This window comes from Hypanus sabinus, unplaced genomic scaffold, assembly GCF_030144855.1.
Source record: "Hypanus sabinus isolate sHypSab1 unplaced genomic scaffold, sHypSab1.hap1 scaffold_752, whole genome shotgun sequence".
Classification (NCBI taxonomy): Eukaryota; Metazoa; Chordata; class Chondrichthyes; order Myliobatiformes; family Dasyatidae; genus Hypanus; species Hypanus sabinus.
Window position 1 is genome coordinate 63,258 of NW_026781603.1, and position 27,424 is coordinate 90,681.

Sequence of the window (27,424 nt, forward strand, 5' to 3'; positions counted from 1 at the left end):
AGAACACGCTATCTTATCCTCCCTCGGCTTCCACTCATTTCTCTCTCTCTCTCTCTCTCTCTCTCTCTCTCTCTCTCTCTCTCTCTCTCTCTCTCTCTCTCTCTCTCTCTCTCTCTCTCTCTCTCTCTCTCTCTCTCTCTCTCTCTCTCGCTCTCTCTCTCTCTCTCTCTCCCCTCTCTCTTTCTCTCTCTTTCTCACACACACACATAGTCTCTGTGTCCCCCTCGCCCCTATCCACCTTCCTCTCCCTCTCAGTCACAGCATTCTCAACGCCATCACGCTCCGCAATGTCCATCACACAGCGGCATTCCAACGCCCCGCCGATCCGTCCGCCCTCTCCCGGATCTGGCCTCCACCTGCTTCTTAAAGTGCAACACTCACCCCCAACCCCCACCACCACCTCACCCTCTCCCCGATACGCTTTCGTCACGTCTTTTCGGGGCAGTCCGCGCTGTCTGAGTCCATAACGCCTCGCCAGTAGAGCAGCTTATCCGAGTCGTCCACGTGATGCGAGGTGACGAGCCGCCGGTAGGTGCAGATGGAGAACGGAACCCTGCCATTGAAGAACACGCGCTTGGAGTGGATGGGCACCGGCTTTATGTTCAGCTCCGCCAGGCGCAGCCCCACGTGAACGTCCTCCAATTTGAACAGCGGCGCAGTCCGGGAGATGTTCCACACAGCACACGCCATGTCCATGGACAGGACGTAACCGGTGCCGGAACAGAAAGGTGGGTAACTTTCCCCAGGGTACTCCTCCGTGCTGACGTACCATCGGCTCTGTTTCTGGCGGAACGGCAGCATGCCTCCGAAAATGACACCAGTGTAGAAGTTGCTGCGGGGGGCGCGGGACAGGAGCTCCAGCAGGTAGTCGGTGTTGACGAACATGTCGGTGTCAGTCTTCATCACGAATGCGGCGGAGGGGCAGTAGCTGCAGAGCCACCCCAGGCCCGTCAGCACCTTCCGGGTCAGGTTGTAGTAAGTGTCATGGAAGTCAGCCTGGATGATGTCCCGGTGCAGAGCGTTCTCCATTTCAATCCAGGGCTGCCGCTCCCGCCCGTGCCCCAACACGAAGTAAGTGACCGCTGTGGCTCCTCCAACCCGCCGTCTGCTCCCCCAGGTTTGGCGGATAACGTTGCGTGTCTGGAACTGACCGGGGGAACTCGTGACCAGTAGGACGAGGAAGATCGTGTTGCTGATACATTCGCTGGACGGCAGCATCATGAAGGACGTGTTTAACGTTAAGGAGCGACTGCTCCGGACGTCGTTGGAACTAATATTTCTGCTCCAGAGAAACAGAAGGAAAGTCAGTAGGACGAAGATACAACACTTGAGGAGCCGCTTGCCACGTAACGAGCCGCTGAGCATCCACAGCCATCGGCAGGAAACTGCAAGGAAATATAACGGAAGAAAATAAGCTTTCACATTCTCAACAGTGAAAATATTGCAGCCAACAATACTGTAACAGTAAGGATTGGGAGGTACGAGATGTAACACAAGATTCGTGCAGCGGAACCTCTAACAGGCAGATCGCCGCCACAATTGACCTCCTGCCAGCAGGTGGCGTTTCTGACACTCCCATGCTAAGTTTCTTTCGGCTCGACCCGTCACTGTGCGTGCGTTGATCTCTTTCACCCTCCCACTTGCTGAGCGGCCTGGATTCTACCCATCTCATCGGGCTACCCCTCTTCGCACAGCTGTATCGCACCTCTCACCTACCGACTCCCGATGGTGTGGTTGCTCGGCGCTCTCCTTTCCACGACCTCTCCTTGAACTCGGCATCCTCAAAGAGCTGAATCTGCCTCCACGGTGCTTCCTTAACGTTGCTAATCCAGAAGCAACCCACGCTCTGTGGCCTCAGTCCGGCGTTGACGCTCCAGGGCGCGCCCTTCGCGAAAAACGGCTTTCCCGTATGTAGACACGAATGCCGATGGTCGGTTAATAGCTAACGTAAACAGAGGGGCACATCTCCGCTGCTCACAAAGTCTATTCTCCCCCAGGCCAACGTCCCAACTCCGCCGACCCCCCCCCCCAACCCCACACACCCTGGGACCACACACTGTCCGATCTCTTCTGTGTTACCCACCCCAGGGTGCCACAGTCTAGGGGGACAATTAAGAATTTGATTCAGTGGTGAACGTGGAGTTCTCCACAGGTCGAGGGAAAGGGAAGATTTTCAAACCAGTAGAACTTTACCGGGCCTGTTGGAATATAAAAAATGACAGGAAGTACTTTCAGCCGGTTGAACCGAGATGGCGCCCGCAAATAGAGACGACATTCTGGTGGCTGCAAAAATTGTTTCAAATTTCCTCTTACTTGTAGTTCTATTTAATTATCTTCGCTGCAATCCATGACCTTATAACTCACAATCCTCTTAACAATGACCTACTAACAATTGCCTCCACCAATGCTGCCGGCAGCGCATTCCAATCAGAAGCTCCGGATGAACCTCGAGATCCAAGCTTTGCCGAGGGCAACATCAGAGGCTTCCAAACATGGAGACCAAGAACGCTGGAGGCGGTGCAGGAATCACCCCCACAAAGCCATCTCGTGGGCGGAACAGAGATCCGGGACGAAGCTGGAAATCAAACAGGGATGGTTGACAGCTGGAGCAGGGCTTAAATGCTCTAACCCTTCTACAAAGTTAAATCAATCAAGCGACATGGGGAACAGCAGGCCGTCGCGCCCAGATAATCTCGATGCGTTCGGTACTTTCTTTGTCCGTCCGGACACTGATGATCCTTTGCCCTCAGCTTCCGTCAAGAGCATGCGGCTGAACGTGCAAGGGAACCTGCTGCCGTGGATCAAGATCTCTGCAATGCGCCAGGTAAAATTAGCAATCTTGTAGTTAGGGTTCCTTTTGGAACAGTGATCGCAGTGTGATTGAGTTTCTCATTGGAATGTAAGGTGCAATAGTTCGACCTAAAACCAATGTTTTAAACCTGCTCTTAAATGCAATCCCTCTCGCAATGATGGCCAACACTCCATTTGACTTCTTGACAGCCTGCTGCACCTGAAAACTGACATTTTGCGATTCGTGCACGGGCACCGACTAGTCCTTCTGCAGAGGAACATCCTGCAATGTTGTAGCGTTTCAAATAATAATCTGTTCTTCCATCTTCCCTTCCGAAGTGAATGACCTCGTATTTACCAGTATTGTACTCTATCTGCCAGACCCTTGCTCTCTCACTTGACCTATCTACACCTACCTACAGACTTTCCATATCCTCTGTAGGATTTGTTTTTTCCGCTCAATTTACTATCATCAGCAAACTTAGATACCAGATATTCGGTCTGCCCTTCCAGATCATTAGTGTATGTCATGAACTGTTGTAGGCCCAGCACTGACCCCCTGTGGGACACAGCTCATCACTGTTTGCCAACCAGAGAAAGACCCTCTGCTTTCTATTGGTTAACCAATTCTACATCCATGCTAATAAATCAGCCCCAACTCTATGGATCCGTATCTAATGGATAAGTCCTTTATGTGGCACCTTATGGAACTCCTTCCCGAAATCCAAGTAAATATACGTCCAACTGCGCTCCTTATATCCTCAAAGAAATCCAGTAAGTTTATCAAACAGGACCTGCCTTTGCTGAATCCGTGCCGGGTGTGCATGATGTGTCAATTCATTTCCAGATGCCGCGCTATTTTCTCCTAAATGATAGTTTCACGTATTTTCCCAAGTGCAGACGTTAGTACAGCTTGCCGATAGTTTTATTGCCTTTTGCAGCCATCCTTTTCTGAGCAGTGGCGGGACGTTCGCCTTCTTCCAATCCTTCGGGACCTGCGCAGAGTCCAGACGCCTCTACTACAACCCCTGGTATTAATTTCAGCACCCTCGGGTACATTCCATCAGAGTCAGGGGACTTGTCAATCTTTAGGCCCACAAGTTTGCTCAACACTACCTAGGGAGAGCTATTGTATAGAGGTCCGCACCTTCTATTGCATCCATACCAACTGTCTTCGGCAAATTAAACGTCTGCTCCACTGTGAAAACCAATACAAAACCACCTCTGCCACTTCCTCATTACCCGATACCAATTCCACCTTCTCGTCCTCCCGGGATCCTACGTTCTTTTTGCCAACCCTCATGATTTATGTAGTTACAAAAACATTTGCTATCAGTTTTCTATATTTTGTGCTGCTTTATTTTCACAATCTATCTTCCCTTTCTTTATTGCTCGCTAAGTGTTTTCGTTGCTTTTTAAAGTTCCCCCAGTTTTCCATTTCACCACTACTCTTGGTGCTTTGTACGAACGACTTTTGCATATGACACCTTCCTTTATTTCCTCTGTTATCCATCTCTGGCTAGGATCTTTATGTCCTCGCTGTCCACGGGAATGGTGCCGGAGGATTGGAGGGAGGCGAATGCTGTCACTTTGTTCAACAAAAGATAGTAGGGATAGTCCGGGAAATTATAGACCAGCGAGGCTTACGTCTGTGGTGGGAAAGCTGTTGGAAAAGATTCTTAGAGATGGAATCTATGGGAATTAAGAGAATCATGGTCCAATCAGAGACAGTCAGCGTGGCTATGTGAAGGGCAGATCGTGTCTAACAAGCCTAATACAGTTATTTGAGGATGTGGCAAGGCATATAGATGAGGTTAGTGCAGTGGTTGTGATCTACATGAAGTTTAGTCAGGCATTTGATAAGGTTCGACATGGAAGGCTTATTCAGAAAGTCAGAAGGCATGGGATCCAGGGACGTTTGGCCGGGTGGATTCAGAATTGGTTTGCCTGCAGAAGGTAGAGGGTCTAGGTGGAGGGGGTACACTCAGATTGGAGGGTTGTAACTCGTGATGTCCCACAACGTTCGGTTCTGGGAACCCTACCTTTTGTAATTTTCATTAACGAGCTGGATGTGGGGGTAGAATGGTGGGTTGGCAAGGTTGCAGATGACACAAAGGTTGGTGGGGTTGTGGATAGTGTCGAGGATTTCTTAAGATTGCAGAGAGACATCGCTTGGATGAGGAAGTGGGCTGAGAGGTGGCAGATGGTGTTCAACGTGGAGAAGTGTGAGGTGATACACTTTGGAAGGACAAACTCCAAGGCAGAGAACAAAGTAAATGGCAGGATACTTGGAAGTGTGGAGGAGCAGAGGGATCTGAGGGTACATGACCACTGATCCCTGTAAGTTGCCTCACAGGTAGATAGGGTAGTTAAGAAAGCTTTTGGTGTGTTAGCTTTCATAAGACGAGGGATACAGTTTAAGAGACGTGATGTAATGATGCAGATCTATAAAACTCTAGTTAAGCCACACTTGGAGTACTGCGTCCAATTCTGATTGCCTCACTATATGAAGGTTGTGGAAGCATAGGAAAGGGTACAGAGGAGATTTACCAGGATGCTGCTGGTTTAGAGAGTATGCATTATGATCAGAGATTAAGAGAGCTAGGGCTTTACTCTTTGGAGAAAAGGATGAGAGGAGACATGATAGAGGTATACAAGATATTAAGAATTATAGATAGAGTGGACAGCCAGCGCCTCTTCCCCAGGGCACCACTGCTCGGTACAAGAGGACATGGCTTTAAGTTAAGGGGAGTGAAGTTCAAGGGGGATATTAGAGGAAGGTTTTTCACTCCGAGAATGGTTGGTGCGTGGAATGCACTGGCTGAGTCAGTGGTGGAGGCAGACACACTAGTGAGGTTTAAGAGACTACTAGACAATAATATGGATTAATTTAAAGTGGGGGTTTATACGTTAGGCAGGGTTTGAGAGTCAACACAACACTGTGGGCCGAAGGGCCTGCAATGCGCTGTACTATTCTATGTTCTATGTTTCTGTAGTGGCACTAACTCATACCACTTCATTCACAATTCTGCAACAAGTTCACTGACTTTGTTACGACTACAACGGCAATTCAGATAATGTTTCTTTACACACACTGTGCGTTTAAAATCTAGTAATATGTCCTTCTCATGCACTTGGCTTTTCTGCATTGTACCATTATTTTTCACTCTCATTTAGCTTTTGCTTTTTAATTTATCAATACCCATGCTTTTTCGTTTCACTTTATCCATACTTCCCCAATCCGTTGACCCACCACACTGCTAGTTAGTTCGAAGCACTAAGGCCCTTTGTGTCTGCTCCGCCATTTCTTCATGGCTGATTTATTATCCTTCTCATTTACCTGCCTACTTCCTGTAAATATTGATATCCTTAATAATCACCAGCCTGTCACTGTCCGTTTTAAATATATTTGATGACTCGCCCTTCTGCGGCAACGAATTCCACAGATTCACAATCCCCTGCCGGTGCTCTTCAGCATTACTCGAAAGATGCGTCTTTCTATTCTGAGGCTGCGCTCCCCGATCCTACATTCTCCACCACGGGGAATATCCTCTCCCCATCCAATCTATCTAGGACTTTCAATAGTCGGTAGGTTTCAATTAGGTACGGCTGAGCTACAAAGACTGCAGGATCACAGCCATCAAACGCTCCCCGTGTGTTCACCTAGTATTGCCCTGAAACATTTACGAGCGCCGCACCCACTCTGTTAGAGAACGGGCCCAGACCTGATCGGAAGGCGCGGAAGACATTTCACAGAGAGAAAACACAGCGTATTCCCTGGGAAATCGAAACCCATTACTATCACCCTCAGGGCCCTCCCCAACTATTTCATCAGCACCGTTCTGGTCTGTGTGACCCGCTGCCCTGTCCGCTCTTCGGCAAATCCCTGCAATATCTCGCTGTGGTGACGCGCACGCGCAACCCGCTGTGAGGAGCGTGAAGCAGGCCGTAGTTATACCCCTTTCCACATGAGACTGCGCTTCCCCAATAGATGTTAACACTCTCTCGTCTCTCTTCTCCGTCCCTTCACGAATCATTTGCAATTTGCGGACACCGATTAAAGCCAGACACACCACCGATTAGAATTTACAATTAAATTTTAAAAACGGTAACATACCCGTGCCCTTTCCTGCAGTTGATGCATTTGAGAAGCCATTGCTGCCCGTCCTTTCAGCCATTGTGCGGACAGAGTTTCGGTAGGCGCCGGTGTTCTGTAACAAACAGAAAATTATTAGTGAGGTCAAAAAATTAAAATAGTTGACGTGGAAGCCTTTATTTTTATGTTTGTTTTCAAACCAGCCAACTGCTTTAAAATAACTTGGGGCCCCTTCGCAGGAGTGCTGATATTTGCGCCCAAACACACTAGGCCCAACTGCGCCCTACGCCATCACTCTCCGTGGAGTCTGCACCCGTTTTTTTTCCCGTGTAATATTGTTTCATAGACGAATCCTGCGGCACGGAGCCGATGTGTGGTGTCAATCGTGGGTCATTGGATCTGTAGGGAAGTTTGGAGGGGCTGAACAAATATCCCAAGCAACCTCGTTCCTGTTGTCACTGGGGTTGGGGGGGGGGAAACAACTACAGGTCATGGACCTAAGGGTGAAAGGTGAAAGGTTTACGGGGACGGGGAGGGATTTCTTCGCTCAGAGGGACGCGGAGGGTGTGGAACGTGCTGGAAGCGGCGGATACAGGATCGATTTCATCATTCTCGGGCCGGGACCTCCCTCGGGTCTGGGGAAGCGGATGGGTGCCAGAACACGGAAGGTCGGCGGGTTGGGGGTTGCGGAAAGAAGAAGACGAGCTGCGTATTGATAGGTAAAGCCAGGTGAAAGAACAGCTGTGGTAAACCTACCTGCGGCCAAAAACAAAGAAGGAGAGCACTCACATAACGCAGATAAACGGCGATACGGAAGATTTAACCTCACGTGTCCTTGTATCCACTATGCCGACAACAATGTCTGAGGCTTGTTGAAGAAATCCCTGAAATGGTTAACTACCCGCAACTGACGCGAACTGTATGAGTGGACGTTATATTTTCTGTCCGCTCTGCCTTCTGTGGAGCCGCAGGGCTCTGATTCCGCTGAGACCCGATTCTGGTTCTGACCGTGAATAGTCACGCCCCCATTACGCAATGTGTGTGTTCGGTGAATCATTAACCTTTACCTGTTGATGCCGGCGCACTCTGCTTTGGATTTGTTCCAACGAACTCCGATTCTTCGTGTGTGGTGACTTTCTGACTGGTAATCTATCTGTTTCCTCGCTATGTCGGTTTACTGCCCATGATTGCTTCAAAACCGGATCTGTTCTCTCATCGCTTCGCCCTTCTCTCGCGACAGACAATATGAGCTGCGGCCGCCTGTGATATCACGCCGCAGTTTGATTATATCACACAACACGTTTATTACCCAGTCTTAAACTTCCGAGAGCGAGGGGGACAATATTTTATTATTTTCTTTCTTTCACTCGGATTTCTGATTTTTTATAAACGAATTTATTAGGGGACGGATGGGAAATGCACAGCCAGCGTCGAGTACGCCTGTGGCGTTTGCCCTCTATAATAGGTAGAAAAAATTAGATACTTCTAATGGATGCGGCCAACCAGCGGCGAGCCACCGACACCGGGTCTGCGGAACTGCGTCACGGTGCAGAGACGTACAGGGGACAGCAGTGCATCAGAAACATCGCAGACCCTTGCACCTGTGAGGCATCTGAGATTCTTTCCTGCGTCCACAGAATCTCCTGTCTGACCCCTTAGCAATAGAGTCCCGTATCACTACCGCCTTCCTCTTTCTTCCTCTTCATTTCTGAGCCACAGGGCCGGACTCTCTGCCATACGCACGTACACTGTTGCTTTCCCCAGGTAGGCCGTCGTCCCCAACAGTACTCAAACAGGAGTAGTTATTGTCAAGGGGTACAGTCGCAGGGATACTCTCTAGAGCCTGACTCTTCCACTTCCCTCTCCTGACTGTTACCGACCTGTCTGTCTCCCGTGGTCACGGAGTGACCACCTCCCTCTAACTCCTTCCTATCACCTCCTCGATCTCCCTGAACAGACGATGATCATCGTGCTGCATTTCCAGTTCCCTAACGCTGTCCCTTAGGAGCTGCAGCTCGACACACCGGGCGCAGATATGGCCGTCCGGGAGGCAGGGAGACTCCAGGACGTGCCACATCTGGCAACGAGAACAGAAAACCGGCCTCACACACCTACGACCTTTCCGCATTTAGCACAGGGAAACCCTCCTCGCGTCGTCATCACCCATTGAGCCAAAGCCATATCTCTCTGCTAACTCTCACTCCGCTGCCCACTGCATATGGTTGTCTTCTTTTTAAATTACCACCGCTCTAGACCACCGGCGAGCGCATATCAAAGCTCGGACGTACACCGCGTACCTCTGTCTGAATACATTCTTCACGGGACGCGGAACCAAGCGATTCGCGAGCAAACGAACGCTAGAGCCACCTCCGCCGCTGAGATGGTCGAGGGCGGCGGTGCCTACGACCAACGTATGGTCCATGAGGCAACGTGCCAACCAAATCCACATTCATGTGGTGAAAACGCCGCTCATGGACCGCGAGCGGAGTTTTGGGAGCACATGTTCCGCTGGTAACCATAAGCGCAAGGAGGGAGATATGTTGACAGGGACGAGGGCACAAGGGAGTCGCGTAGGGAGCGATCCCTGCTGAATGAAAAAAGCTGGGGGAGGAGCTAGAGCGAGTGTGCGACAACGCAAGAAGCATCAGGAGCAAAGGTGATGAACTGAGAGCTTGGGCACATACATGGAATTATGATGTAGGGGGCATTTCAGAGACTTGGCTGGTACCAGGGCAGCAATGCATTCTCAATATTCCGGAATTTTAGTGCTTTTAAATGGATAGGGGGGGGGGGGAGGAGAGGAGAGGTGGCATTACTGGTCAGGGATATTATTACAACTACAGAAAGGGTGGGTGATGTAGCAGGATCCTCTTTTGAGTCAGTATGGGTGGAAGTCAGGAACAGGAAGGGAGCGGTTACTGGTTTGGGAGTATTCTACATTATTTGTATAGAAGTAGACGAAGGGAAGTAGTGGGTGGGGAGAATGCTGATGTCGGTGATGAAATGACAAATGTTGGACTCAGCAGCCTTGCACTTATCATGGGAATATCCAAAGAATTTCGGGTGTTGGAAGAAGAGGCTGGTATTTGAAGAAGAGGGTTTAAACTAATTTGCAAGGTGGTTGGGACTCGGAGCGTTAGAGCAGTGAAAGAGTGCATGGAGTAAAGCTATATCTAACATATCGAGAGTCTTTGAGGAAAGAGAAGCAGAATAAAGGGTGTAAAGGTATTAAGGTAGAAGGGCTGAAGTGTGTGTACTTCAATGCAAGAAGCATCAGGAACAAAGGTGATGAACTGAGAGCTTGGATTCATACATGGAATTATGATGTAGTGGCCATTACAGAGACTTGGCTGGTACCAGGGCAGGAATGGATTCTCAATATTACTGGATTTCAGTGTTTTAAAAGGCAGAGGGACGGGGGGAAAGAGGGGGAGGGTGGCATTACTGGTCAGTGATACTATTACAACTACAGAAAGGGTGGGTGATGTAGCAGGATCCTCTTTTGAGTCAGTATGGGTGGAAGTCAGGAACAGGAAGGGAACGGTACTGTACTGGGAGTACCATATATCTGGTAGCAGCAGTGATGCCAAGGAGCAGAATGGGAGGCAGATGTTGAAAAGGTGCAGAAATAGCAGTGTTGTTATCATGGGTGACTTTAACTTCCCTGAAATTGATTGACACCTGATTCGTTCCAATGGTTTAGTTAGGGCAGAGTTTGCTAAGTGTGTCCAGGACGGATTCCTGTCACAATATATTGACAGGCCGACTAGGGGGAATGTGATACTAGATCTAGTATTAGGTAACGAACCGGGTCAGGTCACAGATCCCACAGTGTGTGAGCATCTGGGAGACAGTGCCCACCGCTCTCTGACCTTTAGTATTATCATGGAAAAGGATAAAATCCGAGCGGACAGGATATTTTTTAATTGGAGAAAGGAAATAATGAGGCAGTAACTTGCGTGTGTGAATTTGGATGACATTTTTGCAGAGAAATGTACTATGGACATGTGGTCGATGTTTAGAGATCTATTGCAGGATGTTAGGGATAAATTTGCCCCGGTGATAAAGATAAAGAATGGTAGGGTGAATGGATCATGGGTGACAAGTGAGGTGGAAAATCTTGTCGATTTGAAGAAGGCAGCATACATGAAGTTTAGCAAGCAAGGATCAGATGAGTCTATTGAGGAATCTAGGGTAGCAAGAAAGGAGATTAAGAAGAGGCTGAGGAGAGCAAGAAGGGGGCATGAGAAAGCCTTGGCAAGTAGGGTAAAGGAATATCCAGACGAATACTTCAATTATGTGAGGAAAGGAAAGGATGACAGGAGTGAAAGTAGGACGGATTAGAGATAAAGATGGGAAGATGTGCCTGGAGGTGTGGAGGTGAGCGATGTCATCAATGAATACAGCCCTTCAGTATTCACCTTTGAGAGTGAAAATGAGGACGGTGAGGACAATATTAGTGAGGTTGATCTTCTGAAGCATATTGATATTAAGGGAGATGTTCGAGTTCTTAAAATACATTAGCACGGACAAGATCCCGGAGCTTTAAAGAATATTCCCCAGGCTGCTCCACGAGGCGAGGGAAGGGATTGCTGAGCCTTTGGCTAGCATCTTTATGTCCTCGTTTTCCAGGGGAATGGTACCGGGGGATTGGAGGGAGACGAATGCTGTCCCTTTGTTCAAAAAAAGGTACATCCCTGTCAGTCCTGTTCTCCTGCTATCTCCCCGTAACCCCGATGCCCGGATTAACCAAGAAGCTAACAACATCAATGTTAAATATAATCAAGATCTTGGCCTCCACGTCTATCCGTGGCAATGAGCTCCACAGATTCATCCCCTTCTGGCAGAAGAAATTCTTTCTCATCTCTGTTCTAAATTGAGGTTCCCCTATCCTGACGCTGTGCACTCCGGCCCTAGACACCCAGTAAAGGAATCATCCTCTCCATCTCCACGCTGACTAGGCCGCTAACATTCAATAGGTTTCCCCTCATCCTCCTAAATTCGATGGAGTGCAGACCCAGAGCCATCAAACTCTCCTCGTCCTTTAACCCTTTCACTACCTGAATCACTCTCGTACACTATATTTCGACACGCTCCAATGCTGGCAGAGATTTTTCTCCAGTTCAGCGACCCAATACAGCCCAGAAGGCTCGCAGTGCGCACTGGGTACTGCTTTATAAAACCTCAAAATCCAATCGATGCTCTTATAATCAGCGCAACTCGGAATGAATGCTGGCATTGCATTTGCCTTCCTTATCAACAACTCAACCTGCTAGTTGATCATGGGGAAATTCTGCACAAGGACCTTGAAGTCCCTTTGTATCTCTGATATCTGAATTACCTTCCAGTTCAGAAAATAGGCCACGCCTTTATTCCATCTACCAAAGTGCATGACCATAGACATCCCCCCCCCCCTGTCCTGTTACCTGCAAATTCCTTGCCTATTGCCCGAATCCTCCGATGTCCTCCTGCAGAGAATTCGTTCTTCCTCAACACTAATTGCCCCTCCGATGAAGGGAAAGGTAAGCTTAGGTAGAGGGATAGGTAAATGGGAGAATGGATTAAGGGGTATGTTTAGCTTATTCAGCTTCTAGGTAGCTCATGTTGGTTGCTGCATAGCCAAAAAGTGAACCTTACTCAGCCACAAATGATCTACCAGTTCATTGTTCCCTAATAGCGTTATACATAGGTCTAAATAAAGAAGTATCTGGTTGCACAAAGCATTCTTGATGTATACCATAACTAAATAGGAGAAGGACACCGTAGGAAGGGGTGGTAGAACGTTGGAGAGTAGGAGCAGATGTCAACATAAGGAACTGTGTTTGTATCCATGCTGGTCTTGGCAGAAATAGTTATAACTAACCAATAATGATTTTACACCTAATGGTATTTTACCATGTGATCGAAACTATTCTAAAATTGTATTAACTCGGGTAATGTTAATATTTCCTGTAATGATCAATGTTATAAATAGTGTGGAATTGTGGTCGGGGGTGGGCAGAACAGGAAGACAGGTTACTATCTGAATGTTATCAAGGTAGGAAAAGGGGAAGTACAACGAGGTTTAGGTGTCCTTGTTCATTAGTCACTGAAAGTAGGCATGCAGGTACAGCAGACCGTGAAGACATCTGATGGCATGCTGGCCTTCAGAACAAAAGGGGAGTTGAGTATAGGAGCAAAGAGGTCCTTCTGCAGGTGGACAGGGCCCTGGTGAGACCACACCTGGAGTACTGTGGTCCGTTTGTTCTCCAAATGTGAGGTAGGACATCCTTACTGTAGGGGGAGTGCAGCGTAGGTTCCCGAGGTTGATTCCCGGGATGGCGGGACTGTCATGTGTTGAAAGATTGGAGCGACTGGACATGTATACACTGTAATTTAGAAGGATGAGAGGGGATCTGATTGAAACATATGATTATTAAGGGAGTGGACACGCTGGAGGCAGGAAACATGTTCCCGATGTTGGGGGGGGGGGGGGAGTCCAGAACCCGAGGCCACAGTTTCAGAATAAGGGCCATTTAGAACCGGGCAGAGGAAAAACTTTTTCACCTAGAGAGTTGTGGATCTGTGGAATGCTCTGCCCCAGAAGGCAGTGCAGGTCAATTCTCTGGATGCTTTCAAGAAAGTGTTAGTTAGAGCTCTTAAAGATTGCGGAGTCAAGGGATATGGGGAGAAGGCAGGAATGGGGTATGGATTGTGGATGATCAGCCATGATCACATTGAATGGTGGTGCTGGCTGGAAGGGCCGAATGGCCTACTCCCGCAACTATTGTCTATTGTCAAACGGCCCCATCCTCACCCATATCGCTGCGGTTCCCATCTAGATGCCAACTTAGTTATAATCTCCACTACAGCTCCAGAAAACGTCTCCTCGTCTTCAGGTGTAAACAGCCCTTTATCTACCGGTCATTCCAATGGTCCACAAGTCTGATAACCAGCCCCTACGCTAATTTCTCGGCCACTTATTCATCTGCACTGTTCCTCTTTTCCTGCCTTGACCAGCACATGCGACTGGGAGTAGTCTGGAAATGACTACCTTCCCTAACTCCTTGCACCCATTGCGCAGGACCTCCATCCCCTTCGTAACTATGTCATTTGTGTCCATGTACACCACGACTTCAGGCTGCGGTCTTCGGGATCTTCTGCAGCCACCCAGTGACATTCTGGACCATAGCACCTGGGAGGCAACAGACCATCGTGGCTTCCATACCGCGGACAGAGAATTTGCTTCACGACACTCTGACTAGCCAGCATCTCGTCGCTGAGGATGGGCAGCTGCGTGCGTTCAGGCACTGAGCACGGACTCGCACAAAGCAACAATCCTCGCCTCCCAAGTCAGTCAAAGTTCCCTCAGCTGACTGATCCGAGATCCTGGCGAGGATAATGTAACTTCCGATCATTTTTAGCAATCCCCACTGCTGCACTTGCAAATACATCCGGTGATCAGTGATCAGTGATTCGATAGTCGTTGGCTCTGTTTCAACTCACATTTGGCGATGACAAAATACAGATTTCCCTTCTTGAGATTTCGCAAGATATCTTCTTGAGATTTCCGACGCGTTACTTTTTTGTTTTCAAAAGTGTATTCACCTTCCAGTTTATAGAACAACACGGCACAGCGCAGTACAGGCCATTCACCCCATAATGTTGTGCCGAACCTTAAACCCTGCCTCCCATATAACCCTCCGCCTTAAATTCCTCCATATACTTGACTGGCTCTCTCCTAAATTTCACTCGTGTATCTGCCTCCACCACTGACTCAGGCAGTGCATTCCACGCACCAACTACTCTCTGAGTGAAAACCCTTCATCTAATATCCCCCCTGTTCTCCCCTTACCTCAAAGCCATGTCCTCTTGGATTGAGCATTGGTGCCCCGGGAAAAATGCGCTGGCTGTCCACTTCTATTCTTACTTTCTTACTGGCTGTCCACTTTCTATTCTTATCTGGTATACCTCTATCATGTCTCCTCTCATCCTCCTTCTTTCCAGACAGTAAAGCCCTAGCTCCCTTAATCTCTGATCATAATGCATACTCTCTAAACCAGGCAGCATCCTGGTAAATCTCCTCTGTACCCTTTCCAATGCTTCCACATCCTTCCTAGAGTGAGGCGACCAGAACTGGACACAGTACTCCAAGATTTCTAGGGAAATCTGTAGAGGTAGCAAGATGAGAATTTAGTGGTATTTGCTATGGCCTGTGAGGAAAGGAGGACACCTCTTTTTCCTCTATTAGGGAAATGGAGAGCCAGTGGCATGTCGGATTACCGGGTGATCGAGTAGTCTTTGGGGTACTGCAAGTCTCTGTCTTTGCTGCAGGCTTGAGTGCTCGGTGGGGGTTGCCGATGTTTTTTTTTACTGGTGGGGGACGGGGTATCGTTGCTTTGCTGCTGATTATGCTTGGGGGGGAGTTGGGGGGACTTCGGGGTTCATTCATACTTTGGAGCACTCCCCTGTTTTTGTGGATGTTTGTGAAGAAAAGGAATTTCAGGAAGTATCTTGTATGCATTTCTCTGATATTAAATGTACCTTTGAAATCTTTGTAAACCTTTGAATATGGGCAACGTCAAAGGGCTATGCGTTTCATGGTTTCGATGAAATTGTACATCACTTCACAGAGTCACACAGTCCAAGAACACTACAGCACGGAAAGAAGCCCGCCCGCCACCTGCTCCGTGCCCAGCTATTATTCGGCCTGCTCCCATCGACCTGTACCCATAAGATCGGTTCATATTCCGCTGCTAAATTTCTCTTATTGCTAAAATCAAAACCGCATCCACCACTTCTGCTGAAAGCAGTTGAGGTCAGGATGTCAGTGGTCGGGTCGCTCTTGGAGAGGTGCGTGAGGGACAGGAAACCTGATCATCTGGAAAAGGACGTCCTAATTACGGACAGTCATCGTGGCTTTGCGCGAGAAGATCAGGTCTGACGAAGTTGATTGAGTTTATCGAGGATATGACGAAGGTGGAGATGGATGCAGGGCAATTGTTTTGCACGAATGTTCATCATGAGTTTGACAACTTTCCTTCTGATTAGCTCTATCCGAAGTTAACACCTCTCTGATCCACGGAGATTTGAACGATTAGATTCAGAATGGACCCGTTCAGAATGCAAATGGGAATGGGATTTATATACTCTCTCTCTCTCTCTCTCTCTCTCTCTCTCTCTCTCTCTCTCTCTCTCTCTCTCTCTTACACACACACACACATACACACACACACAAACACACACACACTCACACACACACACACCATACACACACACACTCACACACACGCACATACACACACACACCATACACACACACACTCACACACACACACCATACACACACACACTCACACACACACACCATACACACACACACACACCATACACAAACACACTCACACACACACCACACACACACACACCATACACACACACACACTCGCACACACACACACACACACACACACATACACACACACACCACACACACACACACACTCACACACACACACACACACACTCACATACACACACACACACACACACCACACACACACACACACACACACACACACACACACACACACACACACACACACACAGACACACACACACACACACACACACACACACACACACACACACACACACACACACACACACACACACACACCACACCAGCGCTGCGGATACTATGAAGGTTTTCCGGAGGACTCAACGGTTCAGCAGTACTTGGACCTGTACAACTGGCAGATGGAGTTCAACACGGGCTTTTGTGAGGTATTGCACCTTAAGAATTTAGATGTATAACGTAAGTACTTCTTGCATTGTGTGTTGTGTAACGAACCGCTTTAATTTGGGTCCTTACAGTAATGGAACCAGCAGCAGCTCGGGATAATGCTATACTCGAATTCATCCTGCAGTTCGAGAGTGAGAGCCGAAAATCTGATACATTACAGTTAAAGGAAATGAAGAGTCATGTGAACCGATATCTCTGTTGTCCGCTGGATCAAATGTCCAGTTGAAAACCTGCTTTGTACACCTGCATCACTGTGTCCCAGGGCTTTATGCTCCAGGCTTCGCACTTGTTTAAGAGTCGCTTTCTAATGATACAATCTTTATCCTGCATACTGTAGATCACTCCGTCGTATAAGAATACTGTCTGTCTCTTCCTTCCTTACTTTTATACTAACTAAGCATTGCAACTTCTAATGCAGTTCAGACCACCGTAAAGAGGTCGAAATAGTACTATTTCCCGAGATAAGTTTTTTTTTAACGCAGAGAGTGGTGAGTGTTTGGAACGGGCTGCCGGCGGCGGTGGTGGAGGCTGAAACGATAGGGTCTTTTAAGAGACTCCTGGATATGTACATGGAGTTTAGAAAAATAGAGGGCTATGGGTAAGCCTAGGTAGTTCTCAGGTGAGGACATGTTCGGCACAGTTTCGCGCTGTAAGTTTTCGATGTTTCTGTGTTTCTATCACATTAAGAATTGACTTCAGCTGGCAATATTGACCCACTGTTGCACAAATGTACAACGGTAGTTGCATGGGGAATTACCACTAGGAACAATAGGATGAGTGGCGTATCTCATCAAGTGTTCCGAGCTACAGAAATGGGAAGTTAAAGAATGCACAGGTGTGTGTGTAACGCAGAAAAGTAAATAACACATCTCGGGTAAAAAAATCAAATTAAAGTCATTGTCAGATTATGCACAATACTGTGCATAAATCTTCAGGGCATATATCTGGCTTTGATGCCTGAGACCTTTATCAACGCGGAGCGGAGTGCAAGTTTGCAAACCTGGCCAGAGCAAATCACGTTGGGAGGGGCAAGGTTGAGCGTCTCAGGAGGGGTTGCGGGACAGGTGCCAGAGAGTATAGCAGGGTCGGTGTTGGCGTGGGTACAGACATGCCCAGCCCTGAGAAATCAGGCAGGCCCAATTAATTCCAGTTAATTGGTTTATTGATTGCGATCCCCCCCCCTCCTTTTCTACTTCCCACTCTCTGTCCACAATACAGATCCATAACAGAATCAGGTTTATCGTCATTCACAAATGCCGAGACATTTTTCTCGGCAACAGGATAGAGCAATACGTTAAAGAGCCCACATAGTATTCAAAAGTCTTGGGCGCCCTGGTAGATATATGTGGCTAAGACGTTTGCACAATACTACACTATATAAATCCTTGGGATTAATTTTCTTGCAGACACCCCCAGTAAAACAAAGAAATATAATAAATATAACCCTGTTCCATTGCCTTGAATTTAAATTTGAGTTGTTTCTTACATATACTGTCTTATACTTTATAATTGATAAACGTTGTCGTTTTTTTTTTCAATCGTTGCACGTCGTGTTCTGACCAGCAGGGCACAGCAAATGCTTTTTACGTGTGAATGTATACACTATTGCCACGTCATTCGCTATACCCTAACACCTACAAGGTTAGTGATTTCAGTCCTTGCTCTGCTGAAACATCAGAATGGGGCAGAAAGGTGACGTTACAGGTGAGTAGAACCTGACGGCAGCTAAATTTCACAAATTCAACACCCACTGCGTGAAGAAATTTCTCCGCATCTTTGTCCTAGACTCCCCTACCATCGTTTCCACATCTACTCTGTCGAGGCCTTTCAACATTCAAACGGTTTCACTGAGATCCCTCCTCATCTTTCTGAATTCCAACGAATACAGACGCAGAGCCATCAAACGTTCCTCCTATGATAACCCTTTCATTCCCGGAATCATCCTTGTGAACCTCCTCTGAACCCTCTGCAAAGCCAACACATCATGTTTTTAGATGAGGAGCATAGAGTTGATTTCAATACTCAAGGTGCGACCCGACCAGTCCCCTATAATACCTCAGCATCACATCCCTGCTGTTGTATTCCAGACCTCTTGAAATGAATGCTAACCTGACATTTGCCTTCCTCGCTATGGACTCTACCTGAAAGTTAACTTTTGGGTTGTTCTGCACAAGAAGTCCGAAGTCCCTTTCTATCTCCGATTTTAAAAATTTCTCCCCTCTTAGAAAATAGTCAGAACATTAATTTCTTCAACCAAAATGCCGAACCGTGCGGTTTCCAACATGATATTAATTTGCTACTTTCTTGTCATTCTTCGAAACTGTCTGAGTCCTTTTGCAGCCTACCTGTTTCGTCAACACTACCTGCCCCTCCACCAATCTTCTCATCTGCAAAGCTGGCAACAAAGCCACCTATCTAAATCATTGAGATACAGCCTAATACCAAGCAGTCCTAACATCGACCCCCGCGGAATACCACACGTCACTGGCAGCCAACCAGAAAAGGATCATTTTATTCCCACTCACAGCCTCCTACCAATCGGCCAATGCTCTAACTATGCAAATAACTCTCTTGCAATAACCTGGGTTCTAACCTCGGTAAACAGCCTCGTGTGGCACCTTGTCAAAGGCCCTCTGAAACTCCAAATACACAACATCCACTACAACCCCTTTATCTATCCTATTCGAAATCTCTTCAAAGAATTCCATCAAGTTCGTCAGGCAGGACTTTCCCTGAAGGAAACCATGTGGACGTTGTTCTATCTTGTCCGGTGTCACCATGTACTCCATCAGCTCATCCTTAACGAATGCCTTCAACATCTTCTCAACCTCTGAGGTCAGGCTAATTGGTCCATAACTTCCTTCCTGCTGCCTTCTTCCTTTCTTAAAGAATGGAGTAACATTTACAATTTTTGAGTACAATGTTTTTTGAAAGATCATTGCTTGTGCGTCGACAGTCTATACCGCTGCCTCTTGCAGAATCTGTGGGTGCATTCCATCTGGTCTAGTTGACTTATGTACCCTCAGATCTTTCAGCTATCTGAGCATCTTTTCCATTGTAATCCTAACACTAGGCCTGTCCGCTAAAACCCTCACTAATTTCTGTACATGCACCTTAGAAAGCATTCTTCCGGGAGAAGGCTCAGGAGCTTGAAGACTCCTACGGCCAGATTTGGGAGCAGCTTCCTTCCAACTGTGATAAGGCTGCTGAACGGATCCTGACCCGGATCTGGGCCGTACATTCCAAATATGCGGACCTGACTTGCACTACCTTACTTAACAATTTCTATTTTCTGTTAATGATTTATAATTTAAACTTTTATTATATTTCCTATAGATTTGTACTCCAGGGAGCGCGAAGCGCAGAACCAAATGTCGCTGTGATGATTGTACGCTCTACTATCACTGTCAGGCAAACTGCCAGCGTCTTCTACAGGGAAGAACTAAATAAGCATTTAGTTCATCCACCTTGGCCCCCGTTATTATTTCTCCGACTCAAGTTTCTAATGGCCCTTGTTTAGAGCAGCAATGAAAGTCGTCCATCGGTGACGGTGGTCCTGGTTTCTTTCATCGTGTCAGTAGCTTCCCCACTGTTCCCACTGCTGTCAGTCATGCAAGTGCGGGGTGAAGACGCGGGGATACCATTGCACTCTGATGCAAAAGGTTTCGTCATTGCTGTTTCGTAACAATTCTGTATTACCAGTCAGAGTGTCAGAAGGGGCCGGTTGCAGTAGGACTCAAGTCCAGACCAATGAATGTCCTTTTACCAGGATTTTATTAGCGGCCACAGGGGTAACAGTCTTTCAACACCAGGAGGCAGGCACGAAGCCGGAATGGCAGGCGGAGGTCTTACCCGGGAAAGGCTGTCCGGCGAGGGCAGACAATTACGGGTGCTCCAGGCAAGAATCAAGTTCCAAACAGGCATAATCCCGAAACACAGAATTCAAAAATTTCCTTTGACAGTAGTCGCTATAGCAGGCTGGAACGACTCAGTTCAGGACTGGGACGAACAGATAGATAGTGTGAGTCGAGAAAGGGTTTAAGTGTACCGGGTAATGAGCGAGAACAGAAACAGGTGGGTGCTATTGAGGGGATAAGTGGGTAACTGGCGAGCGTCCAAATAGGGAAGGGGCTGGTTCAAAACCCATATGGCCAGGTGAAAGGAGTTAGAATTTCAGGGCTGTCGTGGTCCAGAGCCCCTTCGACCCAGTTATCAGGCCGGATCCTTAACACAGAGTTGTTAACGCTGAACTAAAAACCCGACCCCGGAGGACACGTGGACCACTCTTCGTCTGCCCCCTACAGTTTCATCTATATGCAATGGGTGACCCTCCCAAGAGCTAAAACAAAATAAAAACTGACTCAAGCCAATCCAGCTCTCCGGATCAGTGAGGCACGCAGGTCGTCAAACCCTCCTTAGAGGAGATAGTCCAATCACAAACCAGCCTAACACACTGAGTTCCTCCAGCACTTTGTGTGTGCTGGTTTGACGTTGTGCTTCTCTCAGAGGAACCGGAAGTCAGGGTGCATGTCATGGTGCCGCAGAGTTGTGGAGTGCTACAGCACAGAAACAGATTTAACGGCCCATATACTCCGTGTCGAACTATGATTCTGGTCTGTCACGACCAACCCGTGCCATCGATTGATTTATCTAAACTTACATTGAATGTTGCGAACAAACACGCATCCACTACTTCCGCCGGCAGCTCGTCACAAAAAAAATAAGAATAGCAACTCCTCTCCTATGTCCTGATTTATATGAGGAGAAAAACAAAGTAGTGGAGCCCATTCTCTTTAGTTTTCTATGCTCATTATCACTTAAATCCTTTTCCCGTAAATATACTACATGGGCTTTTTTTTTCATTTTGGATCAAATTCTATTCCGTTTGATTGGAATTAATTGCCCTTTGATATTGAAATAAATGAATTTTAATTTGTCCTTAGCCATCTGTGTTTTTCTGTCAATGTATCATTGAAATTAGAATAAAACTTAATCGATCTACTCCCTGAACAAATAAGAACCAAGAAACGTAAATAATAACAAAAATGGCAACGAACCTGTGATTCTAAGGCTGAGTTCCCTAATAAATGACCCTGCGTTGAGCTAGAGGAAATGTCTAGCTGTGGGGGATAACCCCTCATATTTGTGAGTTGAGGGCCCCCATTGCAGTATTCATAAAAGTCAGTGGACAAATCCATTACACAGAAAAGATTTCACATACACACACACATTACATACATACACATATATGCACATATATATATTCTCATTTTGGTGGGGAAAAAGGAGTAAGTGAGCGAATAAAGAATAACAACCAAGTAATATAAAATCCACATTGTAATAAGTATTTCTCGAGATGGGTATATCACTGTCTACTTTTGCTTCCGTTTAGGTTCTCAACATTTTTAAAGTTAGCCAAACCTTATGGCTCTTCTGAAGGAGGTGAGGACTGTCTTTGGAAAACTCCCAGTCTCTTCCTGATATATTAATCTCGGCCTCCTCCTGTCTCCTGCCTTCTCGATTCTCGCACTATTTCCCAAGCGGAGCGAGACAGTTCCTCAGCCAGGCTTTCCTTGGTTTGATCACGCTGACGGGCAACCCTCCGGCCTTCATGTCTGTAGTCGCCTCTTCCATTGTCTGATACAGTTGGATCCCATCTTGATAATACAATCGAAGGTTAGCAGCGTGCGGAGTTTAGCATCGTACTAATCCTTTCTTGTTTTAGTATTCGCTTTGCTTCTGAGTATTTTTACTTTTCTGCAGGACTGCGGGGTGGGGTGGGTAATCTTGTCGAAATATATTAATTTATCGTATAAAAACACCCTCTTCTTATCCCAGGCCATTCGTAGCATCTCCGCCTTGTTACTGTATTGCAGGAATTTAATTACTATTGAGCGTAGATTATCTGCTCTATCTCGGGTCGGCTGCTAACGGGTTCCTGGACAGCTCCTTCCACCAGCCCATCAGACTAATTAACTCACGTTGATCTGTCGTATTCTGTATTATATGGAATGCTCAATTTATTTTAAATTCTTATAAATTACTTTGTTTGTACATTACACATTTAGAAGGAGACGTAACGTAAAGATTTTTACTCCTCGTGTATGTGAAGGATGTAAAAATTAAAGTCAATTTAATTCAATTGAATTCAAATTTACTAAACTTGACTTGTACAGTCATGTACAAATCAATGGCATGAATAATGAATTACAGAGGTGTCGACACTGTCACACACATCCCACTCATCACAGGGCTCCATTCGCTAAAACCATCTTCAATCATCTCCCTCTGCTTCTTGTTCTGGAGCCCGGTGTGAATCCACCTCGCCAGCTCCCCGTGAATCCCACGTGACCGAACCTTCCCGAACAGCTGCCATGCGGGAACTTGTTGTAGACTTTACCAAAGTTCAGATGAACAACACCACTGCACAACTTCACCTAACTTCCTAGTTAACTCTTAAATAATCTCCAAAATACTTGGCAGATATGATGTTCTATTGGGCAGTGCTGACGGTGATTTCCCCATAACCAATGTCCTACCGCCCGAGACTTCAGCTTCGCTGCAGACTGAGAAAATTCCGATCCTAGCTGTGGTATTGCCAACCTGGACTGAAGCCCGTATACTGCCAGTTCCATATCATCAGAGTCACCAGCCCAATATTATCACCCATGCAAAGACGCTTTGGTGCCGGCAATTTGCTGTGGTGTTCCAGCCACTTCCAATTCTCAAACTATCGTGAATTGGATCTTAATGATCCTCTCCCGGGGCCGGTACTCAGGCTGGTTCCCCGGTCTGTATCGAGAATGCGGATACACCTCAGCCTGACCCCAGCAGCTAAACCGAGCACGTTTGATCCCTGTGTCATCGCTGTGTGGGATCTTGCCCAGCAGAGAGGGCTGCCATGTTTCCTGCAAAATGTAAAATTATGAAGTAAAAAAAGCTGGGTTCTCAGTACATCAGACTACACCTCTGAAAGGACAAATGGTGGAAGACCGAGTTCCAGAACTCAGACCGTCCGAGATGCTGCCGATCTGCTGAGCGTTTCCAGTATTTTCTCCTCCTGACTTTAAATCTTCCTGCAACTGTAATATTTCCACCCTCTTCATTTTAATGCACAGATAGTAACCGATTGCCACCCTAAACTGTAAATGCCACCCCACCCCAACCACTCTGTTAGTTCTGAGTTCATTCAGACCCTGCTGTAAAACATTCCATACAGTCAATGCTCACAACATCCTTTCCTCCCACTATCACTTTGTTATATTTGCTCCCGAGGCCACTGTCTCTACGCTGAGAGGCGGAGACCACAGAGCGATTAAAAAGTGCAACACTTGCTGCAGATCTGACGGGCCGTTACCCTGGAAACAGAGGAAGTAGCTCACTGAAAATAACTGGAAAAGGAAATAACAAACTCAATCTCAGATGCTATGAGTTCCGTTATGACAAAGATGAACACTGCAGTCATTTTGTAACGGAAAACAAAAATTGAAATGTCTGCTTTTACCCTGCCACGTGCTGTACTCAATTAAACCTCTGGTGTTTCTAGTTATCAAAAAAAAAAGGAAAGCACAACCCTTGAAAAGGTGCAAAACAAAACTTCACAATAAAGACAAAGTTTAAAAGAAAGATTGCTGAAAGATATCATTGCAGCAATGCGATACAGTCTGAAAAGTGATTAAACAAGATGGTTGATATATATCATTGAGGTGGTGGGATACAGGCTGGACAGAGTTTGAACAAGATGGTTGATACATATCACTGAGGTGAGGGGATACAGGCTGGACAGAGTTTAAACAAGTTGCATGGGGAATGAGCAGATGGAACCAGATGGAAAAAGGGATCATCATTAGTTTTCTCTTCATTTCAACACAGGAATTGTTCAGTAGACACGGTCAATGCTCACAACCTCCTCCCCACCCCTTTTTCAGTCTGTTATATCTGGTCCTGAGGCCACTAACTCTCGCTGAGCAACGACGACCAGCGAGAGATAAAAATGTTTACCGCTCCTTGCCGGTCACATGGGATGTTATCCTGGCAATGCAGAAAGCGACCCTCCAAAAATGACCGAAAAATGTAAACAATGGAGTCAATTTCAAACGCTCTGAGTCTCATTATGACAAGATTAACAGGATTCAATATTACATGCATTTGTTAAAAATAAGTCTGTGAACCTTGGTTTTCAATAATTGGTGTGACCCCCGCCCCCCACTAACCCATACAGCAATAAATTTAGCCAAATGCTTCCGATAACTGTAGATAATACTGCACATCGGCTTGGAAGAATTTTAGGCCATTCCGCCTGGCAAAACTGTTTCAGCTCTCGGATGTTGGTGGAATTCCTTGCCTGAACTGCTGCTGCAGTCCATTCCACAACATTCCCATGGGATTAACGATAGGGCCTTGACTCGACCATTCCAAAAAAGTGAAATTTTCTTTTGAAATCACTTTCCTATCGATTTACTCTTGTCTTTCAGATAATTGTCTTCTTGCATTATCCAACTTCAATTAAACTTCTGGTGACAGTCTGCACCCCTGACATTGTCCTGTAAAGTGACTTAATATAAAATTAACTCAACTGCTATTTTATAACGTTGAAACTGAAATTGTAATATTTGCCTTTACCTTACCTCATGCTGCATTCGATAAATCCTCTGAAATTTCTAGGTAACAAACACCGATATTGAGGCAAAATACTTCACAATGAGGAGACAGAAGAAGTTTTTGCCCAAACAGCTCAAACAGCAACTCTCCCGGACTCCTTGCTACCAGTAATATGATGCAGTGTTTCGGCCAATCAGACTTCGGATCACTGCATCAACCTATGGCATAACGGGAGGCTGATGATCGTCTGACTGGACCAATGATCGGCCTGGAAAACCTGGGCGTGAGTCGCCAGATAGCGGGGATACGTTTTACATTGGCTCCTGCAGCTAAAGTGAACTCAATTTACCATTATCTAATTAGTAAACGAGGTCTTGTCCAGCACAATTGGCCATCACATTTAATAATAATAATAACAATAATAATAATAATAATAATAATAATAATAATAATAATAATAATAATAATAATAATAATAATAATAATAATAATAATAATAATAATAATAATATAAAAATGAAATAATAGTGTTGGAAACTCGTTTCATCAGATTAGATTTGTCTAAGGAGAAACTGTGGAACAGACTGTATCAGTACTGATGTTGCCCGATCTGCTGAACGGTCTCAGCATTTTCTCTTTCTACTTTAAATGATACTATTGACTGATTACAAGACGTTTGTGACGGCCTGAACAAAGTTGCACAAATTTAAGTCCCACATTCATTAGTTTTCTCTTCATTCCCACTCAGGGTTAATACAGTCGATACAGTCAATGCTCACAACAACCTCCCCACCCCACTATCAAGCTGTTCCATCTGCTCCCGAGGCCACTAACTCTCAATGAGAGGAAGTGACCAGAGAGCGAAAAAATGTTCACCACTCCCTGCAGATCCTGTGGGCTCTTCCTGGCAACAGGGAGACTGCCTCTCCAAATATGACCGAAACAGGAAATAGCAGACTCAACTTTAAACGCTGAGAGTCTCCGTCTGACAAAGATGAACACAGCGACCATTTGGTAACTTTGAAACTAAAATTGTGGTGACTGTCTTTATCCTTCCACATTCTGCATTAGATAAATCCTCTGGGATTTCAGATAACAAACACTGATTTCAGAAATAATTACGTGAGGCGAAAGACTTCACAATGAAGGCAACGGTAGAAGAGAGATTATCGATATCTGTCATCGAGGTGGTGGGATGCAGGCTGGACAGAGGTTGAACAAAATGGGCAGGGATTAAGCAGATGGATCACTGATGGTCCTCCAGAAATACATAGGTACTAAATTAACAGTACATACTACTATGTACTAAAATGACAAAGATAGAGCATCAGCAACTTTGGCATTTATCCTTCTCCCCGAACCAACTTTTATCAACACACCATAGAAAGTATCCCCAGGTCTCAGAACCCAGGCAGACCCCGGCAGATTTTGTCCAGCAAGCGGGGTGAGACCGCGAGTTCGCGGAAGTTACCGGGACTCACTGCCTATCATCGCTCCGGACCGGACACAGTACTCACCGCATGGATCTTGTCCGTCTCGCTCCGCAGAGGATCATCCATTCCACCCCCGATCCGATCCCCGGCTCCCCGCCCGAGAACCCGAGCCGGATCATGCCGACAATCCGCCGCTCCGGACCCGCTTCAGCAAAGACAAAGAAAAAAAGGCACTGGCCGTCCCGGGAAGGTGAGCATGCGCAGTGTGCTTATTGCGCCATCAGATAGGGGCGGGGTCTCGGAAACAAATGCGCAGATGCCGCCGATCTGCGGTAAAACTGGATCAGGTGACGGTGGAATGTCTCCCACGTGACCCGGTGACTGTTCCTCGCTCCTCACACGCTGCCCGACCCATCGGCCTCATTTCCCACATTGTTTCAAATTCACAGCTCTCCCATCTCAGACACGTTTCTACCCGTTCCCCATTTCCTCGATCATGGAATTAATTTCCATCTTCTGCACCCCGTGTTGCCCCAACCACTCACCTCCCACCCCGCCACTATTTCCACCTTCCCACCTCCCCCCTCACCTGGATCCACCTCTCACTCCCCAGCTCTTGCCCCATCCCCACCATTCACCTCTTTTCTCTGACTATTTCCCGTCCACTCTCAGTCCAGAGGGAGGGTTCCGGCCCGAAATGTTGACGGTCCATTTCCCACC

The 27,424-nt window shown here is 46.8% G+C and overlaps 1 protein-coding gene across 1 annotated transcript; it reads right to left on the minus strand.

Moving 5' to 3' along the window:
- Positions 1-286: 286 nt before the first annotated feature.
- Positions 287-26,936, minus strand: LOC132390047 (beta-1,3-galactosyltransferase 5-like). Its single transcript, XM_059962633.1, has 3 exons — positions 26,789-26,936; positions 6,908-7,001; positions 287-1,385 (listed from the first exon to the last, which is right to left on the minus strand). The coding sequence occupies exons 1-3, from the start codon at positions 26,828-26,830 to the stop codon at positions 427-429; spliced, it is 1,095 nt and encodes a 364-aa protein (XP_059818616.1). The 5' UTR covers positions 26,831-26,936; the 3' UTR covers positions 287-426.
- Positions 26,937-27,424: the final 488 nt, after the last annotated feature.

Coding starts and splice junctions, on each gene's coding strand:
- LOC132390047 (XM_059962633.1), bottom strand. CDS start 26,830: ATGGATGATCCTCTGCGGAGCGAGACGGACAAGATCCATGCG. Junction 7,002..26,788: donor AGACGGACAAGATCCATGCG/GTGAGTACTGTG, acceptor TGTTTGTTACAG/AACACCGGCGCCTACCGAAA. Junction 1,386..6,907: donor AACTGCAGGAAAGGGCACGG/GTATGTTACCGT, acceptor ATTTCCTTGCAG/TTTCCTGCCGATGGCTGTGG.